Source organism: Lactuca virosa, chromosome 7 (assembly GCF_052849685.1).
Source record: "Lactuca virosa cultivar CGN04683 chromosome 7, Lactuca_virosa_CGN04683_v6, whole genome shotgun sequence".
Taxonomy (NCBI): Eukaryota; Viridiplantae; Streptophyta; class Magnoliopsida; order Asterales; family Asteraceae; genus Lactuca; species Lactuca virosa.
In genome coordinates, this window is record NC_136432.1 from 718,269 (window position 1) to 735,948 (window position 17,680).

The following is a 17,680-nucleotide window of genomic DNA, read 5'->3' on the forward strand; positions in this document are numbered from 1 at the left end:
ATGGTGCCTTTGTACTTTCCCTTCAAATAAGCACCATCCATAATAATAACTTTTCTACAACACTCTCTGAAAGCACACATCTGCAACAACAATATAAAAACCATTAATATATCAACAATATAATTTGTTTATAAACATTTAAGAAAATAACAAATATATTTAAAAATATATTACCGCGCATCCAATAGCGAAAAAACAATACTCAAAACGATCATCCGAATCAGTTTTTATGTACGCCACAGTACCAGGATTATGTTTCTTCAGATTGTGAAAATAAACTGAAAGTTTGGAGAAACTTTCTTCGGAGGTCCCCATCATCAATCCCAAAGCAAATTCTCTACCATGCCATGCTTGTGAATAACTCATATTTATTTGTAGCAAAGCATTTATATCTCTAATTATATCATTAGGCTTCCAAACTCTCAAACTTCCTTGACCCATAATGTCATGTATTATGGTTCCCACAACTTTGCTATTTGCTTGCCTATGATTTGGGTGTATAAGCAATGAAGAACATGTATGCTCATTAAACGTCTTAATTTCAAACATTTCTGTTCCTTTAATGAGAGATGCGTATAAACACCAATGACAATTTTCTTGCACACAAACAACCTGGTACCGAGATTTTGAAGATTTTTCAACCTTTATCTAAAACTTTTCTCTAACGGCTTTGAATTTAACAACAAATACTAGGTCTTTTTTGGTGTTATAGGTTTGATTGACAATTAATTTATCATTCGGACCTAAACTGTGAAATGGTCCAGGTTCAAGAATAGGTTCTGGACAATCAGGAATAGAAGGAACACAACACCATGGATTAAAAGCAGTTTTTCGTTGCGTGTACTCATCATCCGACCACCCTTCATTTGATTTTTCCTCACATCTTCGATCATAAATTTCAGGAACTTCTCCAAACTCGAACAAATTTTGACATTGTAATTCAGTCATGCCCACTTTTGCTTCTTTATCATTATCTGATACAAATTTATCAGTAACCGAAACTTTTTTTCATAACCCACTGGCACTTCATTTCCTCTTCCCATTGAACGGTTTCCATCTCATTGGCTTTCTCTACGGCCTCTGTTAGTTTTGCTGGATTAAACTGGTTGTTAACCACTGCTTATTCTTCAGCTTCTTCACCTACCACCGTTAAATACAAATGCACCGTCTTCTTTGATTCAGACATTACATGTCTCAATTGAAATACATCAGTTTCATCTCCAAGCTCCATGACATACCCTAACTCCGGATGTTTAAAAGACAAACATATATGACTATTTAACACACTTGCCTTACTTCTAACCATTTGTAATAACATTTCATGGTCAATGTTAGGAGGAAGATTTAAACCATAGTTTTTCACATTATTTCTAACGTAAACCTCATCTCCATTAACTAATTGCCACGACCCTCCCGTACACAAATAATAAAACTCATTTTACAAATCACTCTCCACAAACATAATGGAAAAACAACTTCTACTGGTAATTGAAACTCACAAACTCACAAAAAACCACTTAAATACGTTTATAACTTCTATAACTGATCTGCAGAGGTGTACACTGATCCGCATAGTTGTACACAGATCCGCAGAGGTATACACTGATCCGCAGAAAACAGTTCTATAACTGATCCGCAGAGGTGTACACTGATCCACAAAAAACAGTTATGTGGATTCCGAAACAGTTTTGTGGACTGATATTAAACATAAGTTTATTATTTTTATCCTTTTTTTGTCAATTTGTTTTTACATAATAATCATATAATACATTTTTTGATTAAAAAAATTAATATTAATAAACGAAAACAAAAATAAAAAAACGAAAAAACGAAAAAAAAAATTAAAAAACCCAAGATCCGCATAGGTGTTCCATTTCCTCAGAGGGATTACTCGATCCGCAGAAGGTGCTCTACGGATCTTATGGTTAGATTTCGAAATCCGTTTTTTCATGGTTATTATTTTCAAATGAGCCCTCTTTTTTGTTCATTTACCGAATTTTTTCAAATAAAAATTAAATAAACTAATCATTGAAATTAAAATTTAGGCCCTCCACCTACTTTGTAGCATAACATTCATTAATTCTCAATGGAAGATTTCTTTTTGCTCCGTTCGGATATAATTTTGAAAACGATGTACATAAATTTGGGGGTTAAGATGAAGATCACGATTCTTTTTAACTTCTGTTTTGTAGCTGTTAAATCTAACGAACCAAAATCTATTTTAAATGAATAAATAAATAAAAACTTCATGGACTGAAGCAGCGTGTTGATATATAATTGAGGGATGAAATTGGTAGTAGTCCTGACAAAACAACAAGTGTGCAAAGAGTTCTTGAAATGGATAGAAACACCCCCAAAAATCACGAGGAAGAAAGCAAACAAAAAATATTTATTTATAAAACAGAAAGAAAGTCAGAAATCAGAGCTTTTCAGTTATTCAATTTAAATGACTTCTGATTTCGGGAAACTATGTGAAGAATCTTCTGATGAATTTCTTCCTTTACTTGACTATTATTTAAGAATCATACATTGCTTTGTCTCAAACCCATCATCTTCTCCACTCTCTGCTTTCAAAGGTAACCTGCTAACTTCCACTCAAACTGCTAGACCTGCGGTTTTCATATTTACAATTTACCTCGAAAAGGTTAGATTTCATGTTCGCAAATGTTTGGTACTAGGTTGATTACACAATTTTCGCATACTTAGGTTTCTTTCCCAGGCTTATTCCTAATGTTCATGTTCTACATCCTAATTCTGTAAAAGGTTAAGGTTTTATATGATTGAATTATGTTGTTGTACACTAAATGGTAATGAAAATTTATCTTAATTAATATTTTGACTTACAAGGTCAAGGTCAAGGTGGGTTCTTTTCAATTTAATTTAGTGGAATTCACTTGGAATTTTAATTTTGATATGTATATTGTTGAATATGTGAGTTTTGGGTTATTTTAATTTGTTGTAGGTTTAAGTTGAGATTGAGAATTTGAAGATTAATTAAAATATAATGGATGAGAAAGCGTTTCCTGCTTGGTCATGGTCTGTGGATGATTGCTTGAAAGCGTATAACGTAAAGCTTGAGAAAGGTTTGTGTTCATACGATGTAGAGAAGCAACGTGAAGTTCACGGGTGGAATGAGCTGAAAAAAGAGAAAGGGAAGCCAGTATGGGAGCTTGTGATTCAACAATTTGACGATATGCTTGTGAAGATCCTTGTTGTTGCGGCCTTCATTTCGTTCATGCTAGCATACTTTGAAGAAACAGATGAAAGCCAAGAATATTCAGGAGGAGGATATGTTGAACCTGTTGTGATCGTTTTAATCCTAATCCTAAATGCAATCGTGGGCGTTTGGCAAGAAACTAATGCCGAAAAAGCCCTGGAAGCTTTAAAGGAGATGCAATGCGAATCATGCAAGACTTTAAGAGACGGGTATTTGGTGCCCGACCTGCCCGCTAGAGAGCTTGTACCAGGAGATATTGTGGAGCTGCGAGTAGGGGATAAAGTCCCGGCAGACATGAGAGTGGCGGTTTTGAAAACTTCAACTTTAAGAGTGGAGCAGAGCTCTTTAACCGGTGAATCTGTTCCTGTTTTGAAAGGAAATCATACAATTAATGATGATGATTCATCATGTGATCTGCAGGCTAAAGATAACATGGTTTTTGGTGGGACAACGATTGTGAACGGGAGCTGTATATGCATTGTTGTCAACACCGGGATGAGGTCGGAGATCGGGCAGATACAGAAACAAATACATGAAGCTTCCATGGAAGAATCCGAGACCCCACTGAAGAAAAAGCTTGATGAATTTGGGAACAGTTTCACAACCGTGATCGGGGCTGTCTGTCTTGCTGTTTGGGTTATCAACTACAAGTATTTCTTGACGTGGGAGATGGCCGACAGCTGGCCGACAGACATTCGCTTTTCATTCGACAAGTGCACGTATTATTTCAAAATAGCCGTCGCCCTTGCAGTGGCTGCCATTCCGGAAGGTCTTCCTGCGGTTATCACCACCTGTTTGGCTCTGGGGACAAGAAAAATGGCTCAAAAGAAGGCGATTGTGAGGAAACTTGGTAGCGTGGAGACGTTAGGGTGCACGACTGTGATTTGTTCGGATAAAACAGGCACGTTAACCACCAATCAGATGTCTGTTTCTGAGATTTTCACATTTGGAGGGAAAACAACAAACGCTCCTAGGATGTTTCATGTGGAAGGAACAACTTATGACCCAAAAGATGGGGGAATTGTGGATTGGAGTTGTTTCAATATGGATGCTAATCTACAAGCAGTTGCTGAAATATGTGCTGTCTGTAATGATGCGGGAATTCATTTTGATGGTCGTATTTTCAGAGTAACGGGTCTGCCTACTGAAGCCGCTTTGAAGGTGTTGGTAGAGAAGATGGGGGTTCCCGATCCCGATGTCAAAGCAAGAAACAAGCAGATTATGGCAAACTATCTCATCGATAACAACAGTGTTAAATTAGGCGAGTAATTAATTTAATTGGTTACCTAGCTACTCTTATTCTTTTTGCTAATACATACTTAAATGCGTGTGTGTGTGTGTACGTAGGGTGCTGTGAATGGTGGATGAAAAGATCAAAGAGGGTTGGGACATTGGAGTTAGACCGTGTGCGCAAGTCCATGAGTGTTATTGTCCGCGAGCCAACAGGACAGAACCGGTTGCTTGTGAAGGTAATAGTTAATATTATCTGGAAACATACATTAATTGATTGATTTCAAGATTTTGCATAGTAATAATTGCAGGGTGCAGTGGAGAGTCTGGTGGAGCGGAGTTCAGCAGTTCAGCTTGCGAATGGGCGTGTTGTTCCAATGGACGAAGCTTCTCGGGAGGTATTGCTTTGGAGACATGCAGAGATGAGTGGCAAAGGATTACGGTGTTTGGGTTTGGCTTATAAGGATGATCTTGGTGACCTTTCCGATTACAATGGCCAACACCATCCTCATCATCCTAAGTTGGTGGACCCCGCTTGCTACTCTTCCATTGAAACCGACCTTATCTTTGTTGGGGTTGTTGGTCTAAGGGTAATTATATAATTAAGTCTTTATTCTGGATTCTATTTTTAAGTTTTAACGAATATATATATATATATATATATATATATATATATATATATATATATATATATATTTAGGATCCACCTCGTGATGAGGTTGATTCTGCTATTGAAGAGTGTCGTGGAGCGGGAATAAAAGTGTTGGTGATAACCGGAGACTATAAGTCAACCGCAGAGGCGATTTGTAAAGAAATCGGGCTGTTTGATGAATTTGAGGATCTGAGAGGTAAGAGTTTTACAGGTAAAGACTTCATGGGGCTGTCTCCATTGCAACAGAAAGATATTTTGTCAAAACCTGGCGGGAAGGTGTTCTCTCGTGCTGAGCCAAGGCACAAGCAAGAGATAGTGAGGATGCTTAAGGAGATGGGTGAAGTTGTGGCCATGACAGGAGACGGTGTCAATGATGCCCCTGCTTTGAAACTTGCTGATATTGGGATTGCCATGGGCATCACTGGAACAGAGGTGTATATATATATATATATATATATATATATATATACTACTTACTACTTAATGTGCTAGCTAATCAACTACATTGTGTGACTTGTCATATATAATCAATCAACCAGGTTGCTAAAGAGGCTTCTGATATGGTTCTAGCCGATGATAACTTTAGTACCATAGTTTCTGCTGTTGGCGAGGGTCGATCCATATACAACAATATGAAAGCTTTTATCAGGTATTGTTAATTAAGGTTTTAGTTTATCATTTAGAAGATAGACGAGGATGATGTCTGTTTATTACTATATACTTAGGTACATGATTTCATCGAATGTTGGGGAGGTTATATCGATTTTCTTGAGTGCTGCAGTGGGGATACCGGAATGCATGATCCCTGTGCAGCTTCTATGGGTGAACTTGGTTACGGATGGTCCGCCTGCTACTGCACTTGGTTTTAACCCGGCTGATGTTGATATCATGAGGAAACCACCGCGTAAATCCAGCGATGCCCTCATAGATTCATGGGTTCTGTTTCGCTACTTGGTGATTGGGTGTTATGTTGGGATTGCAACTGTTGGTGTGTTTGTGGTATGGTACACGCAGGCGTCCTTCCTGGGTGTCGATCTGATAGGAGAGGACGGGCATACGCTTGTTTCGGTATCTCAGCTCACAAACTGGGGAGACTGTCCTTCTTGGCCCGATTTCTCAGTCGCACCATTTGCAGTCGCCAGCAACCGGGTCATGGCTTTCCCAAACCCCTGCGACTATTTCACCACTGGAAAACTCAAACCAATGACTCTGTCCCTCTCCGTCTTGGTGGCCATCGAGATGTTTAATTCCCTAAACGCCCTTTCCGAAGACAACAGTTTGCTAACAATGCCCCCTTGGAAGAACCCTTACCTCCTTGTTGCCATGCTCGTTTCCTTTGGTCTCCACTGTTTGATTCTTTATGTTCCTTTCCTGGCTCAGGTGTTTGGTGTGGTTCCATTGGGTTTCAACGAATGGGTTTTGGTCATCTGCTTTTCAGCTCCTGTCATCCTTATTGATGAACTGCTCAAGCTCCTTGCAAGGACTACAAAATCCACACAAAAAAAACTAAAGACTGCTTAACTTACCTCCCCTCCTTTTCTCTTTCTTTGCTCCCATAATCATCAGTTTGTAAACTTTTTAATTACAACAAAATAACCTGCTAAATATGTTGATGAAATCTTTTCATGTTTGTAATCTACCACATTTGCACTAGCAGCTTTTATATAAGATTCTACTTCTTCACCCCAACCATGCATCCATTCCATCCATAGTGTTCAAGTTTGAAAGAGTTTGGCAATGCGAATTTGATTTGCTATTATATATCCTCAAGTTGATAAAAACCAAATAAAGAACTAATCTGTTATTCAACTCAAAAAGTCAAGGCACTCATGTTGTATAGAAATTAAATAAATGAACATGGTTCAAACCATGTTAATCTTTCAGTAGTTCATGAAGCAGAAGGTTTGAAGATGAATAAAACCAGTAAAAAATATTTGTGTGTCAATTATATCACTATATGATGATTGCATTGAAGTCGTTTTTTTTTCTTTAAACAGTGATTATTTGACTTGTACAAGCTGAAAAAGCAACAAAGCATGAGATTCTGTGCAAGGGGTGAACAGACAGCTGAAAGAAACTACCAAAAAAAAAAAAAATTGATACATTCTAGATAATAATCAAAATTACAAAAATGGTCCCTGTGGTTTGCCAAACGTAACAAAGTTAGTCCCTATTAATTTTTTTTATGCAAATGGCCCCTGTAATTACAAAAATGGTCCCTGTGGTTTGCCAAAAATAACAAAGTTAGTCCCTATTAATTTTTTTTTGATGCAAATGGCCCCTGTGGTTTGCAAAACTTGCACAAATGGCCTTTTTTACTAATGCCGTTAGTATTCAGCCGTTAGGGACTGAATTAGCAAGGGTATTTTCGTCTTTTCAAGTATAAAGAGACTGGATTCGCAACTTTGGGTAAACCATAGGGACCATTTTTGTAATTCTGTCTAAAAATAATAATAATGATAATTTTTTTTTGATGCAAATGGCCCCTGTAATTACAAAAATGGTCCCTGTGGTTTGCCAAAAGTAACAAAGTTAGTCCCTATTAATTTTTTTTGATGCAAATGACCCCTGTGGTTTGCAAAACTTGCATAGATGACCTTTTTTACTAACGCCGTTAGTATTCAGCCGTTAGGGACTGAATTAGCAAGAGTATTTTCGTCTTTTCAAGTATAAAGGGCCTGAATTCGCAACTTTGGGTAAACCATAGGGACCATTTTTGTAATTCTGTCTAAAAATGATAAGAGTTAGTATTCAGCCGTTAGGGACTGAATTAGCAAGGGTATTTTTGTCTTTTCAAGTATAAAGGGACTGGATTCGCAACTTTGGGTAAACCATAGGGACCATTTTTGTAATTCTGTCTAAAATGATAAGAATGATAAAAAATGAGGGGAGGAGGATTCAAACTTGGGACCTCCTTCCCTCCTTCTTATTCAACTAAAGCTCTAACCAACTAGGATAGAGCCAAACTTGTTCTATAATTCCGAAAATTAATTAATATTATATAAAAGCGTAAATAATTAATAATAAAAAAATAAAAAAATATATTTAGAAAAAAACTAATAAAACAAAATATATTTTTTTTTGCGTATTGTAAAAAAATATTTTTTACAAAAAATTTACTTGTTTTTTTACGTATTTGTTTTACATAAAATATTTTTTTAATGTATTTAAAAAATACGTTTTCGTATACTATATTATTACATTGCTATGATCCTAAAACATATTTTTATGTTTTCATATAAAAATACGTTTTTTTTTTCTTTCACATAGAAAAAAAAGTTTTTTTTACGTATAAAATATGTTTTTTATATATTTAAAAAATACATTTTCGTATAAAATGTTTTTACATAAAAACATTAACAACGTGATAACATAACGTAAAAATATGTTTTAAGATCAAATCAAAACGACTTATATTTTTTACGTAAAGAAAACGTAAAAATGCGTTTTCATATAATATGTTGTCACGTTAACGTTTATAACTAAAAAAACGTTATATGGGTGAGGGATAAATCACCCATACGTAAAAAAAACGTATTTTTACGTAAAAAAAACGCATTTTTACATTATGTTAACGTCTTTAGTTTGCTTTACGTAAAAAATATAAGTCGTTTTGATTTGACTACGTTATGTTATCACGTTCTTAATGTTTTTACGTAAAAACATTTTATACGAAAATGTATTTTTTAAATATATAAAAAACAAATTTTATACGTAAAAAAACTTTTTTTTCTATGTGAAAGAAAAAAAAAACGTATTTTTATATGAAAACGTAAAAATATGTTTTAGGATCATAGCAATGTAATAAAATAGTATACGAAAACGTATTTTTTTAAATACATTAAAAAAATATTTTATGTAAAACAAATACGTAAAAAAAAAGTAAATTTTTTGTAAAAAATATATTTTTACAATACTCTAAAAATATATTTTGTTTTATTAATTTTTTTTTCTAAATATTTTTTTATTATTAATTATTTACGCTTTTATATAATATTAATTAATTTTCGGAATTAAATAACAAGTTTGGCTCTAGGCTAGTTTGTTAGAGCTTTGGTTGAATAAGGAGGGAGGAAGGAGGTCCCAAGTTTGAATCCTCTTCCCTTGCTAATTCAGTCCCAAACGGCTGAATACTAACGACGTTAGTAAAAAGGGCCATCTGTGCAAGTTTTGCAAACCACAGGGGCCATTTGCATCAAAAAAAAATTAATAGGGACTAACTTTGTTACTTTTGGCAAACCACAGAGACCATTTTTGTAATTTTGTCTAATCAAAACAATGATGAACCAGATCCTCCCTCCAAGGGCAGGAGAAAAAGTTTTCATTATTTATGTAAAGATTTAAAGAAAAAAAAAACTAACTAATGCCATTTGAGAAAAACTTCAAGCCTGTATCAATTCTCTCAATCCTGGTAATAGGAATTGAGCAGAAAATGCAATCCACCTATGGTTAGCCAACTGCCATGCCCCATACATAACTCAAAATTTGTCCAGATAAGATTCATGAAATGCTAGCCAGACTGCAAACAAATCTTTTACCATCATCACTTTTACTGTAGGATTAAATCCCCATCACATTTAAGCTTCTAGAAAGTACTTGGAGTCAAAAGGTATGTTTCACAATCAAAACCCCAAAACAGTTCAACACAAGAAGCACAACTTTACGTAATTTGAATTAAAAACTAATTAATCACATATGAAACTGATTTCTGATTGATTGCTTCCATCCGAAACACCAAATCGGTAAATTAGGTGGCGAAAATCCCAATGATTGTCAAAAATAAAAGTGTCATTATATATAAAATGGCATCTTAGACTTGTTATTACAAATTTCCCCAATCTAATGAGGCAATTAGAAAAAACAAAAAAAACATCTATAGTTGAATCTCACCATGCACATGGATGTCATTTAGGCTTCTGCAGAAAATGGGTAGACTCTGTAATTATTTTTACGGTTTGATCCAAAATATATTCTCTCATCAGGATCACCAAAACAAAGAGCAGCAGAGCAGGGCCTTGCCTTCTAAGGGAAAGAAAGGTAACTTTTGGCATCGAGTAGAGAGTTGTGATATGTATAACCATGTAGCTAGGCTAGACATCTAATCTAATATGGCATCAAAAAGGCCTTCTCCTCTCCTATGTTAATAAAATTACTACCAAACTTGGTTACAAGAAGTTGCCAAACATCTGCATCAATCACCTGTCTGCTTGAACTAGCGATGTCAAGTACCTTCATCATCTGAGTTACAATTACAAAACCCCACAAGTGCTTTTATTTGGTAAACACCGCTTCCCTAACATCTCCTCCAAAATCCTAACCCTTTCCCTTGCATTACCAACTTTACAAAACCCTTTAATTAACATGTTTTATGTAACACATCCCTTCTCCACCATGTCATCCCACAACCTACCACCCTCACACAACTCTCCCATCTCACACATACCAACAATCAGAGTATTATATGTCAAAACACTAGGAATTGAACTCCTTTCAAACTCATCAAACAGCTTCCTTGCTTCCCGAATCTTCCCCTTTTTACACAACCAGTGTATAAGTGTACATGATATGGCATTATCAGGAGTGCAATTCTTCCTCACAAGCTTCTTCCATGGATCACACGCATCCTCAACCTTCCCATCTTCACATAATGCATCAATCAATCTACAACAAAGACCATAAGCCGGCCCATATTTCTTCTCAAACATATCATCTACCAAATTCAAGGCTTCACCAGTCTTGTTGTTTATACAAAAAGCTTGAAATTTTTGTAATGAGTTTTTTGATTTTTGAGTGTTGATAAATAAAATGTCGCTGCTGTTCGTTACAATTTTCTGCTGAAAATCCGGGTTTATGAAGATTTTTATTTGTTAAGGAAGATAATATTTGTGGTCTAAATCATTTGAAGATTTTGCTCCTGACATCTTTATGCTATGTAATGTAGACACAATATATTGGGTTTCTATGGAAAAGATGGTTCTTGAGGAAGATATCAAAAAAAATTTTGAGTTCATGCAGCTTGAAGATTTTTATCTTGCAAAAAGATTAGAGAAGACCTCTTTTTGAAGACGTTATCAACATATTTTTTGAGTTCATATCGCTTAACATATGAGAAATCATCAAAGGTTTGCACTGCAGTTGCGTTTGATCAACAAAGCTGCTTCACAACCTTCTCTCTACAGAGAGTTTTTATGACTTGTCACTATTTATCTTTGGTTGACGAACCATGTGTCTCGAGTGAGTAGACTTTATTTATTAAAGACTGCTTCAGGAGTTCCAGCACCACAGTTTGGGTACATCAGTGTTTTTCAACAGAGCAGAGATTTTTCATGTAGAGTTCTTATTGTTACTTTGGTACTTCTTTAGACAGTTTCAACGAAATAATCAACCGACTACATATGACCGGAGAGTATTCATTTTACTCTCATTCTCGTGTTTTAACGAGACCCTTCTTACATCTAGGGAAAGCATGCGAAACTCTTGGTATTCGACACTCTCCATCCATATTTATTTATTTTTGATATCCAGGCATTGGTTATCAAGAATAGGGAAAGAATATTATGTTAGCATCCGGATAAGATTTTATGATTGTTTGACATTGGATTTTCGAGAATTCTGAAGATGTTGATTTATTTAGTGATGTGACGTGACACTGATTTTTGGTCATCTTTGATCAAAATTTTGGCTTCACTAGATGTTTCCCGAATCCGTATTATTTATTATTCAGACTCTACTTCAGGATGTTTCATATTTTTAGCAGGTTATTCTTTTGAAAAATTTCGGGTAGATTATGATGTGAGAACTAGAGATGTTTCAGACTTTTGAAGCCGAAGTGTGACCTGATTACGGGACGTTCAGTTCGGAAGTTATTGTGGTACACTTTTGAAGTTGATTAGCTTGGTTCACTAATCACATCTGTAGATTGGAAGTCACTCTTCAACACCGGAGATGCTTGACCTTCAATGCTTAGAAGACTTTGACTACATAGATTTCATGCCCAGTTTCAGAGACCATAGAGACTTCAGAGTTTTAGAGACATTTCAACATTTTTTTTCTCATTATGTATCATTTGATTACCTGACTTGCTAGTTGGTTACTATGTATTTTAGCATTTTAACACTATATTTACAGCCTTCATTATTTGCTAGAATTTAGGGAGAGATTGTTGGAGCATGAAAATGCTATACAAATTATGAGTGACATTTAGGTTATTATATTCCCTTTTATTTTTTGTAAGGTACCTCTCTCTATAAATAGAAATGAGTGGTCATTTGTAAGTGTGCACCAAATATGTAGTCATTTAGCTAGAGAGAGTATCGTGGGATCTCTCCCACCAAGTGTTCTTGTATTGGCATATTTTATTAGTCTTTCTTTCTAATAAATTATCTGCTTAATAATCTTCTTATGTTCTTCATATGTTTATTATCGTTAAATCGTCAAGATCTCTTATTCTGCACAAGTCGATCGTCAAAATGGGATCCTACATATGATTTGGAGAATACACGTTTTAAGTGATTGCCACGCTATGGGGCCTATTTGCCACGGTGTGGGAGGTGAATTTTGGAAACTATATATAGATCGTTTTGGTCCTCAGCCATAAATTATGTTGGAAGCTATTGACGACTTTTAAAGACTAAAGACATCTCTTAGAGGCTTTAGAGTCGAAAATTCGTTTGAGAGCTTGATTTTAAAGAGATCTAAAGGCAACATTACTTCTAATTACTCCATTGCTCTGTTTTGATCATGTCTATCAAAGTGATTTTCGTTTTTACTTGTGTGTTTCCAGTAGTTATGGGCTAAAAACCCTAACTTTTGTTCAGAGTAGATGATCTTGCATACTATGTGTTGATTGAGTGGATTTGGATTATTGCTAGTTGTTTATTTATTATGGTTTCTTGTTTAAAAAAACCTTTTATATTAATGACAACTTCTTTTCTGTTTAGTATTGAGTTTAATTGAGATTTGATGAATTATCTTTCTTAGTTGGCTTGAATTTTATGATTTTGTGAGTAACAAGGTTATAGGACTAGTGTTTTGACCAAAAACCTAGGGTTAAATAGAAAAGTTAGTAAATCGATATGAGAGCTAATATATGAAGAACAATCATGTGTTGAATTGATATTTATAACCATTTACATCAATCGAAATTACAAGTCTTCCGTAATTCAAACTCCACACTAGCTTACTTGTTTATTTGTCCACTTGATCACTGAATGAATGAACTTGTATTGCTAAAGGATTAGTATTTTGATCATAATTCTAATCAATTTAGGAATCGCTAAACAACAAGACTATAATCAATTTCACTTTCCACGAAATCAACCATATGAGTAAGTGAATTGTATCTAAATGAAAGTCTCTTTAATATCTTGATTTAAAAACCGTTTTCTTGTTTCTTCTTTAGTATTAAAGTACTTTGTTGTTAATTTCTTTTAAGTTTCTAGACTTGCAAAACTAGAAAAACCCCCTTTAGTTGCTTAATTTACTTAGATAACTTTAGTAGATAATTTTAACTGTTATTTCTGTTCCTTGTGTTCGATACCCGACTTACCTGCACTATCATATTAATCGATTAGGTACACTTCCTATCGCGTATTAGTTAGTTTTAAAACTAGTACTTAAAATACGTATCGAAATGGAATTAGTTCCAAAGCAAAAGCGAAAGATAATAAAAAAGATGAATTGTTGAAGCTTGTTGATGAAGGAATTAAGAATGTAGAAATTCATGAAGAATCATCTAGTCCTACAACATTTACTTCACCTAACGTTTGTGTCGAGGGGGAGAATCTGGAAACTTTTGATTCACAATCTAGTGAAGAAGTTCTTACTTCAATTCCGAACTCTTTTGATACTAACAATTTGCAAGAAACTAATATAGTTGATAATGATATTATGCAGGGGGAGAATATAATCAACGATGATCATTTACAAGGGGAGAAATCTACTTCTAAAGTTAATGTCCAGGGGAAAGTCTTGCAAATAACGAAATGGATGATCAATCGGAATTTGAAGAGGTTAATGCTAAAATCATTCATGAATATGGGTTGAACTATCCATCATTGACGAAATGGACAAGGGATCATGCACAAACTCAAGTCCTTGGTGATACATTTTCAGGAGTTCTAACTCGAGATCAACTTAAAGTAAAACAAGCGCTTTTATCCAAAAATCTTGAAATTTTCCTATTTAATTCTTTTTATTTCCAAAAATTGAACCTAAAACTGTCAAGATCACTCTTGATCATGCAGATTGTGTGACAACCGTCAATTTTTGGCCAAGTTAAAGTCAACTAAAGTCAACAAGTCAAACCGGTCAACTCATCTAACCCTTGTACATTAGGGTTTCCATTATGTTTCTTATTGAACAAATCGCAATCTTAATATAAAGTATCACTTAGAGTTTTCACGTGTTCGGAAATTCTAAACCCTAATCAGGGCAAGTGATGAAACTACTCGATAAAACATTATTCCTTAACCCTCAGGGGCATATAACAATCATAACGAGACTTAACGGGATGTACAAACCTTGCGTTGCGAAGCCAAACACTCAAAAAGGTCACAAAAGAAGTCTCTCCCAATCTCTTTCACTCTAACTCTCCCAAAACTCTCTAAGTAGGAGAAATCGCTACAAGTGTGTGTAATCTCTCCCAAATCTCTCCAAGTATGTGAAATCTCTCCCAAATCTCTCTCTGTATGAGAAATCTCTCCAAGAATGTCAAATCTCTCCCAAATCTCTCCAAGTATGTGAAATCTCTACCCAAATCTCTCTCTGTATGAGAAATCTCTCCAAGAATGTCAAATCTCTCCCAAATCTCTCCAAGTATGTGAAATCTCTCCCAAATCTCTCTCTCTATATGAGAAATCTCTCCAAGAATGTCAAATCTCTCCCAAATCTCTCCAAGTATGTGAAATCTCTCCCAAATCTCTCTCTGTATGAGAAATCTCTCCAAGAATGTCAAATCTCTCCCAAATCTCTCTAAGTATGCCAAATCTCTCCAAGTATGACAAATCTCTCCCAAATCTCTCTCAAAATCTCTCTCAACTTTTTATAATTACTCGGGGCATCCCGACCCTCGAATTTGACGAAAACAGCTCGAAAACGGAAGCCTACGCGAAAAACAGCCTTAAGGAGCCGAAACTCCTCTTAGGAACCGAAACTCCTCTTAGGAACCGAAACTCTTAGGAGCCGAACCTCTTAGAGCCGAACCTCCTGAGAACCGAAACCCTCTCAACCGAAATGGACCGAGCGGTCGGTCTATTTCGGTCCCCTGACTAATCAGAACCGAGACCTGACTTTCGGCTCTACCCTTCTTATCTTCGGTCCGAGATCTTAACCCTCGGTCCCTTCTGATGAGCATGCCTGCGAGACCTCTCTGTTCCCATGCACAACCGAGCCTCACCTTCGGTCCGAGAGGCGACCCGCGCAGCCGAACCCTTCTCTCTCGGTTTCTTCTCCTACTTTCGGTTCTAAGGACTAGGACCGAACCTCCGGCCCCAAATTTCGGAATTTGGCAGTTTTTGCCCGGTTTCAATATTTTTAGCGTTTTGAGCCCGTTTTTCGAGATTTTAACGCGGGATTTTCACCCAAACTCGTATTTTAACATAATAAACCCCAAATATTCATATTTTAATTATATTTTTGGGGAAAATCCTTGCTTAAGAATAAAATCTAGCTGGTAAGATTTATGGGTGGAGTGTTGACTTTGCCTTAGTGTATGACACAAGCAACCTCCCCATACCTCCATAGTACAACCCCTTGTCCCTCCCACCATACCCAGTCATTCCATACTACTTTTCCCACCATTTTTTCAGCACACATTTGGTCAAGAGCTGGAAAACTCTCCTCTCTCCTCACATTACTCCATTTTCCACCAAGTGACAACTTCATTCTCTCTCACTTCCTCTCTCTAGATTTCGAGATTCAAGGCTTGTCTTCAAGCTTTCCCTCTACATTATGTAAGTATTTCCCTCCTACACTTAGATATTCTACTATCTTTCATCCAAATAATAGATTGCTTACATAAATATCGTCATATTTGTGTTAGATCTTCAAATCTTCAAGCATCTCCTAAGAGTTCTTGAGTTGAACCACTTCTTTCCTCCATCATCCATCTACTGAAATCACTCAAGGTGAGTTCATACCCCTACATTTTCATGTTTTCTTCAGTTTTCAGGGGGGGGGGGGAATACAAGTTAAAATACCAAAAACTTAACTAAACTCAAACAACAGCTTTCATCAGAAAAGTTGAGTCTTATTCACGGACTGTTTTGACTAACTTAAACTTAATATCTTTCAAAACTGTATAATATACAAATAGTTCAGGTTCATACCTTTAAAATGACTACTTGCACATCACCATACGATTTTTCTACGATTTATGGTGATTTTTACAAAACTGCCTATCATTTCAAAAACGAATTCGGACCAGTCTGTGAATATGAACATTTTAACACAAGTTAAAGACTTCCAAAAATCATAATAAAAATTATGAACAAACTAGACACATTTTATGAACTCTCAGAATTTACGGATTCAGTTTTCGACTTCGTATGATTTTTCTATGATTTTTCTAAAACAGTGCAGAACGGTTAAAAACTAGTTAACAGCTTATAACTTTCAATACACTTTGTATTATGTTGAGCAAAGTGTATAACAATAAGTTCTAAATATTGAATGTATTTTCTTGTTATTTTATCATCATAAACTGAAATTTAGTCATTCATGATAAGGTTCACTCATTCATTTCGAATACTTATAATAAACTTCAATAAGCATAGTTTATGGATTTTTACTACATGAAAAAGGTTTTACTCTCAAAACAAATGGGGTTTTCATATCTTTACGTAATAAACTATAATAGTAATAGTTTAAGGATTTCATATCACTAATTTATTCAAAAAAGGTGATTTTACTTCCTTCATGGAAGAGGTTTTAATATCAAACTGTGTGTAAACTAGTTAATTTAGGATGTGAGGCAATTCTCTCCCCGAACGTTCGAGTACGGGATCCCAATTCCTGTAAGTTATAACCAGAGTCTCTTGTAGGGAGAGCGTGATAATTGTGTATAGATCTATATTGGGTTTGGCACCCTACACCTTGCTGATAGCTACAGTGGGACCTGCAGGTCTACGGGTGACAAGAGTCATAGTATCTTAACCTCTGAAAAACGTTGTGCAGGTTATTTCTCGTCATTGTATGGTTATAGCGACTTACATAGGTAGTTAACAATCATTCAAGTTTACATGGAAAATTCTACTTTGAAAAAGGGTTTTACTTCTAAAACTAAACGAGTTTATGTCGATTTAAACTTGCAAAAATTACTTTAAGTATGGGAAAATACTTGTTCATTTTCGGTCCTGGGATTTAGGACTACCTAACTTTAAAAAGGGTTTTATGCCGATTTAGAACCACTTTTATATCTTTAAGTATGGTAAAATACTTGTCTATTTTCGGTCCTTGGATTTAGGACTACCTAACTTTAAAAAGGGTTTTATGCCGATTTAGAACCACTTTTATATCTTTAAGTATGGAAAATACTTGTTTACTTTCGGTCCTGGGATTTAGGACCACATAACTTTTATAAG

General features: G+C 35.4%; 1 protein-coding gene across 2 annotated transcripts; it reads left to right on the top strand.

Moving 5' to 3' along the window:
• Positions 1 to 2,326: 2,326 nt before the first annotated feature.
• Positions 2,327 to 6,837, top strand: ECA2 (ER-type Ca2+-ATPase 2). 2 transcript variants are annotated; one of them, XM_079059160.1, is made up of 7 exons: positions 2,327 to 2,644; positions 2,963 to 4,478; positions 4,565 to 4,686; positions 4,759 to 5,037; positions 5,148 to 5,531; positions 5,639 to 5,748; positions 5,825 to 6,837. In XM_079059160.1, exons 2-7 carry the CDS (start codon positions 3,005 to 3,007, stop codon positions 6,618 to 6,620), a joined length of 3,165 nt encoding a protein of 1,054 aa, XP_078915286.1. In that variant the 5' UTR covers positions 2,327 to 2,644; positions 2,963 to 3,004; the 3' UTR covers positions 6,621 to 6,837. The 2 variants fall into 2 exon arrangements, with proteins under 2 accessions (XP_078915286.1, XP_078915285.1); XM_079059159.1 differs by having other exon boundaries at positions 2,327 to 2,576.
• The last annotated feature ends 10,843 nt before the right edge of the window (positions 6,838 to 17,680 follow it).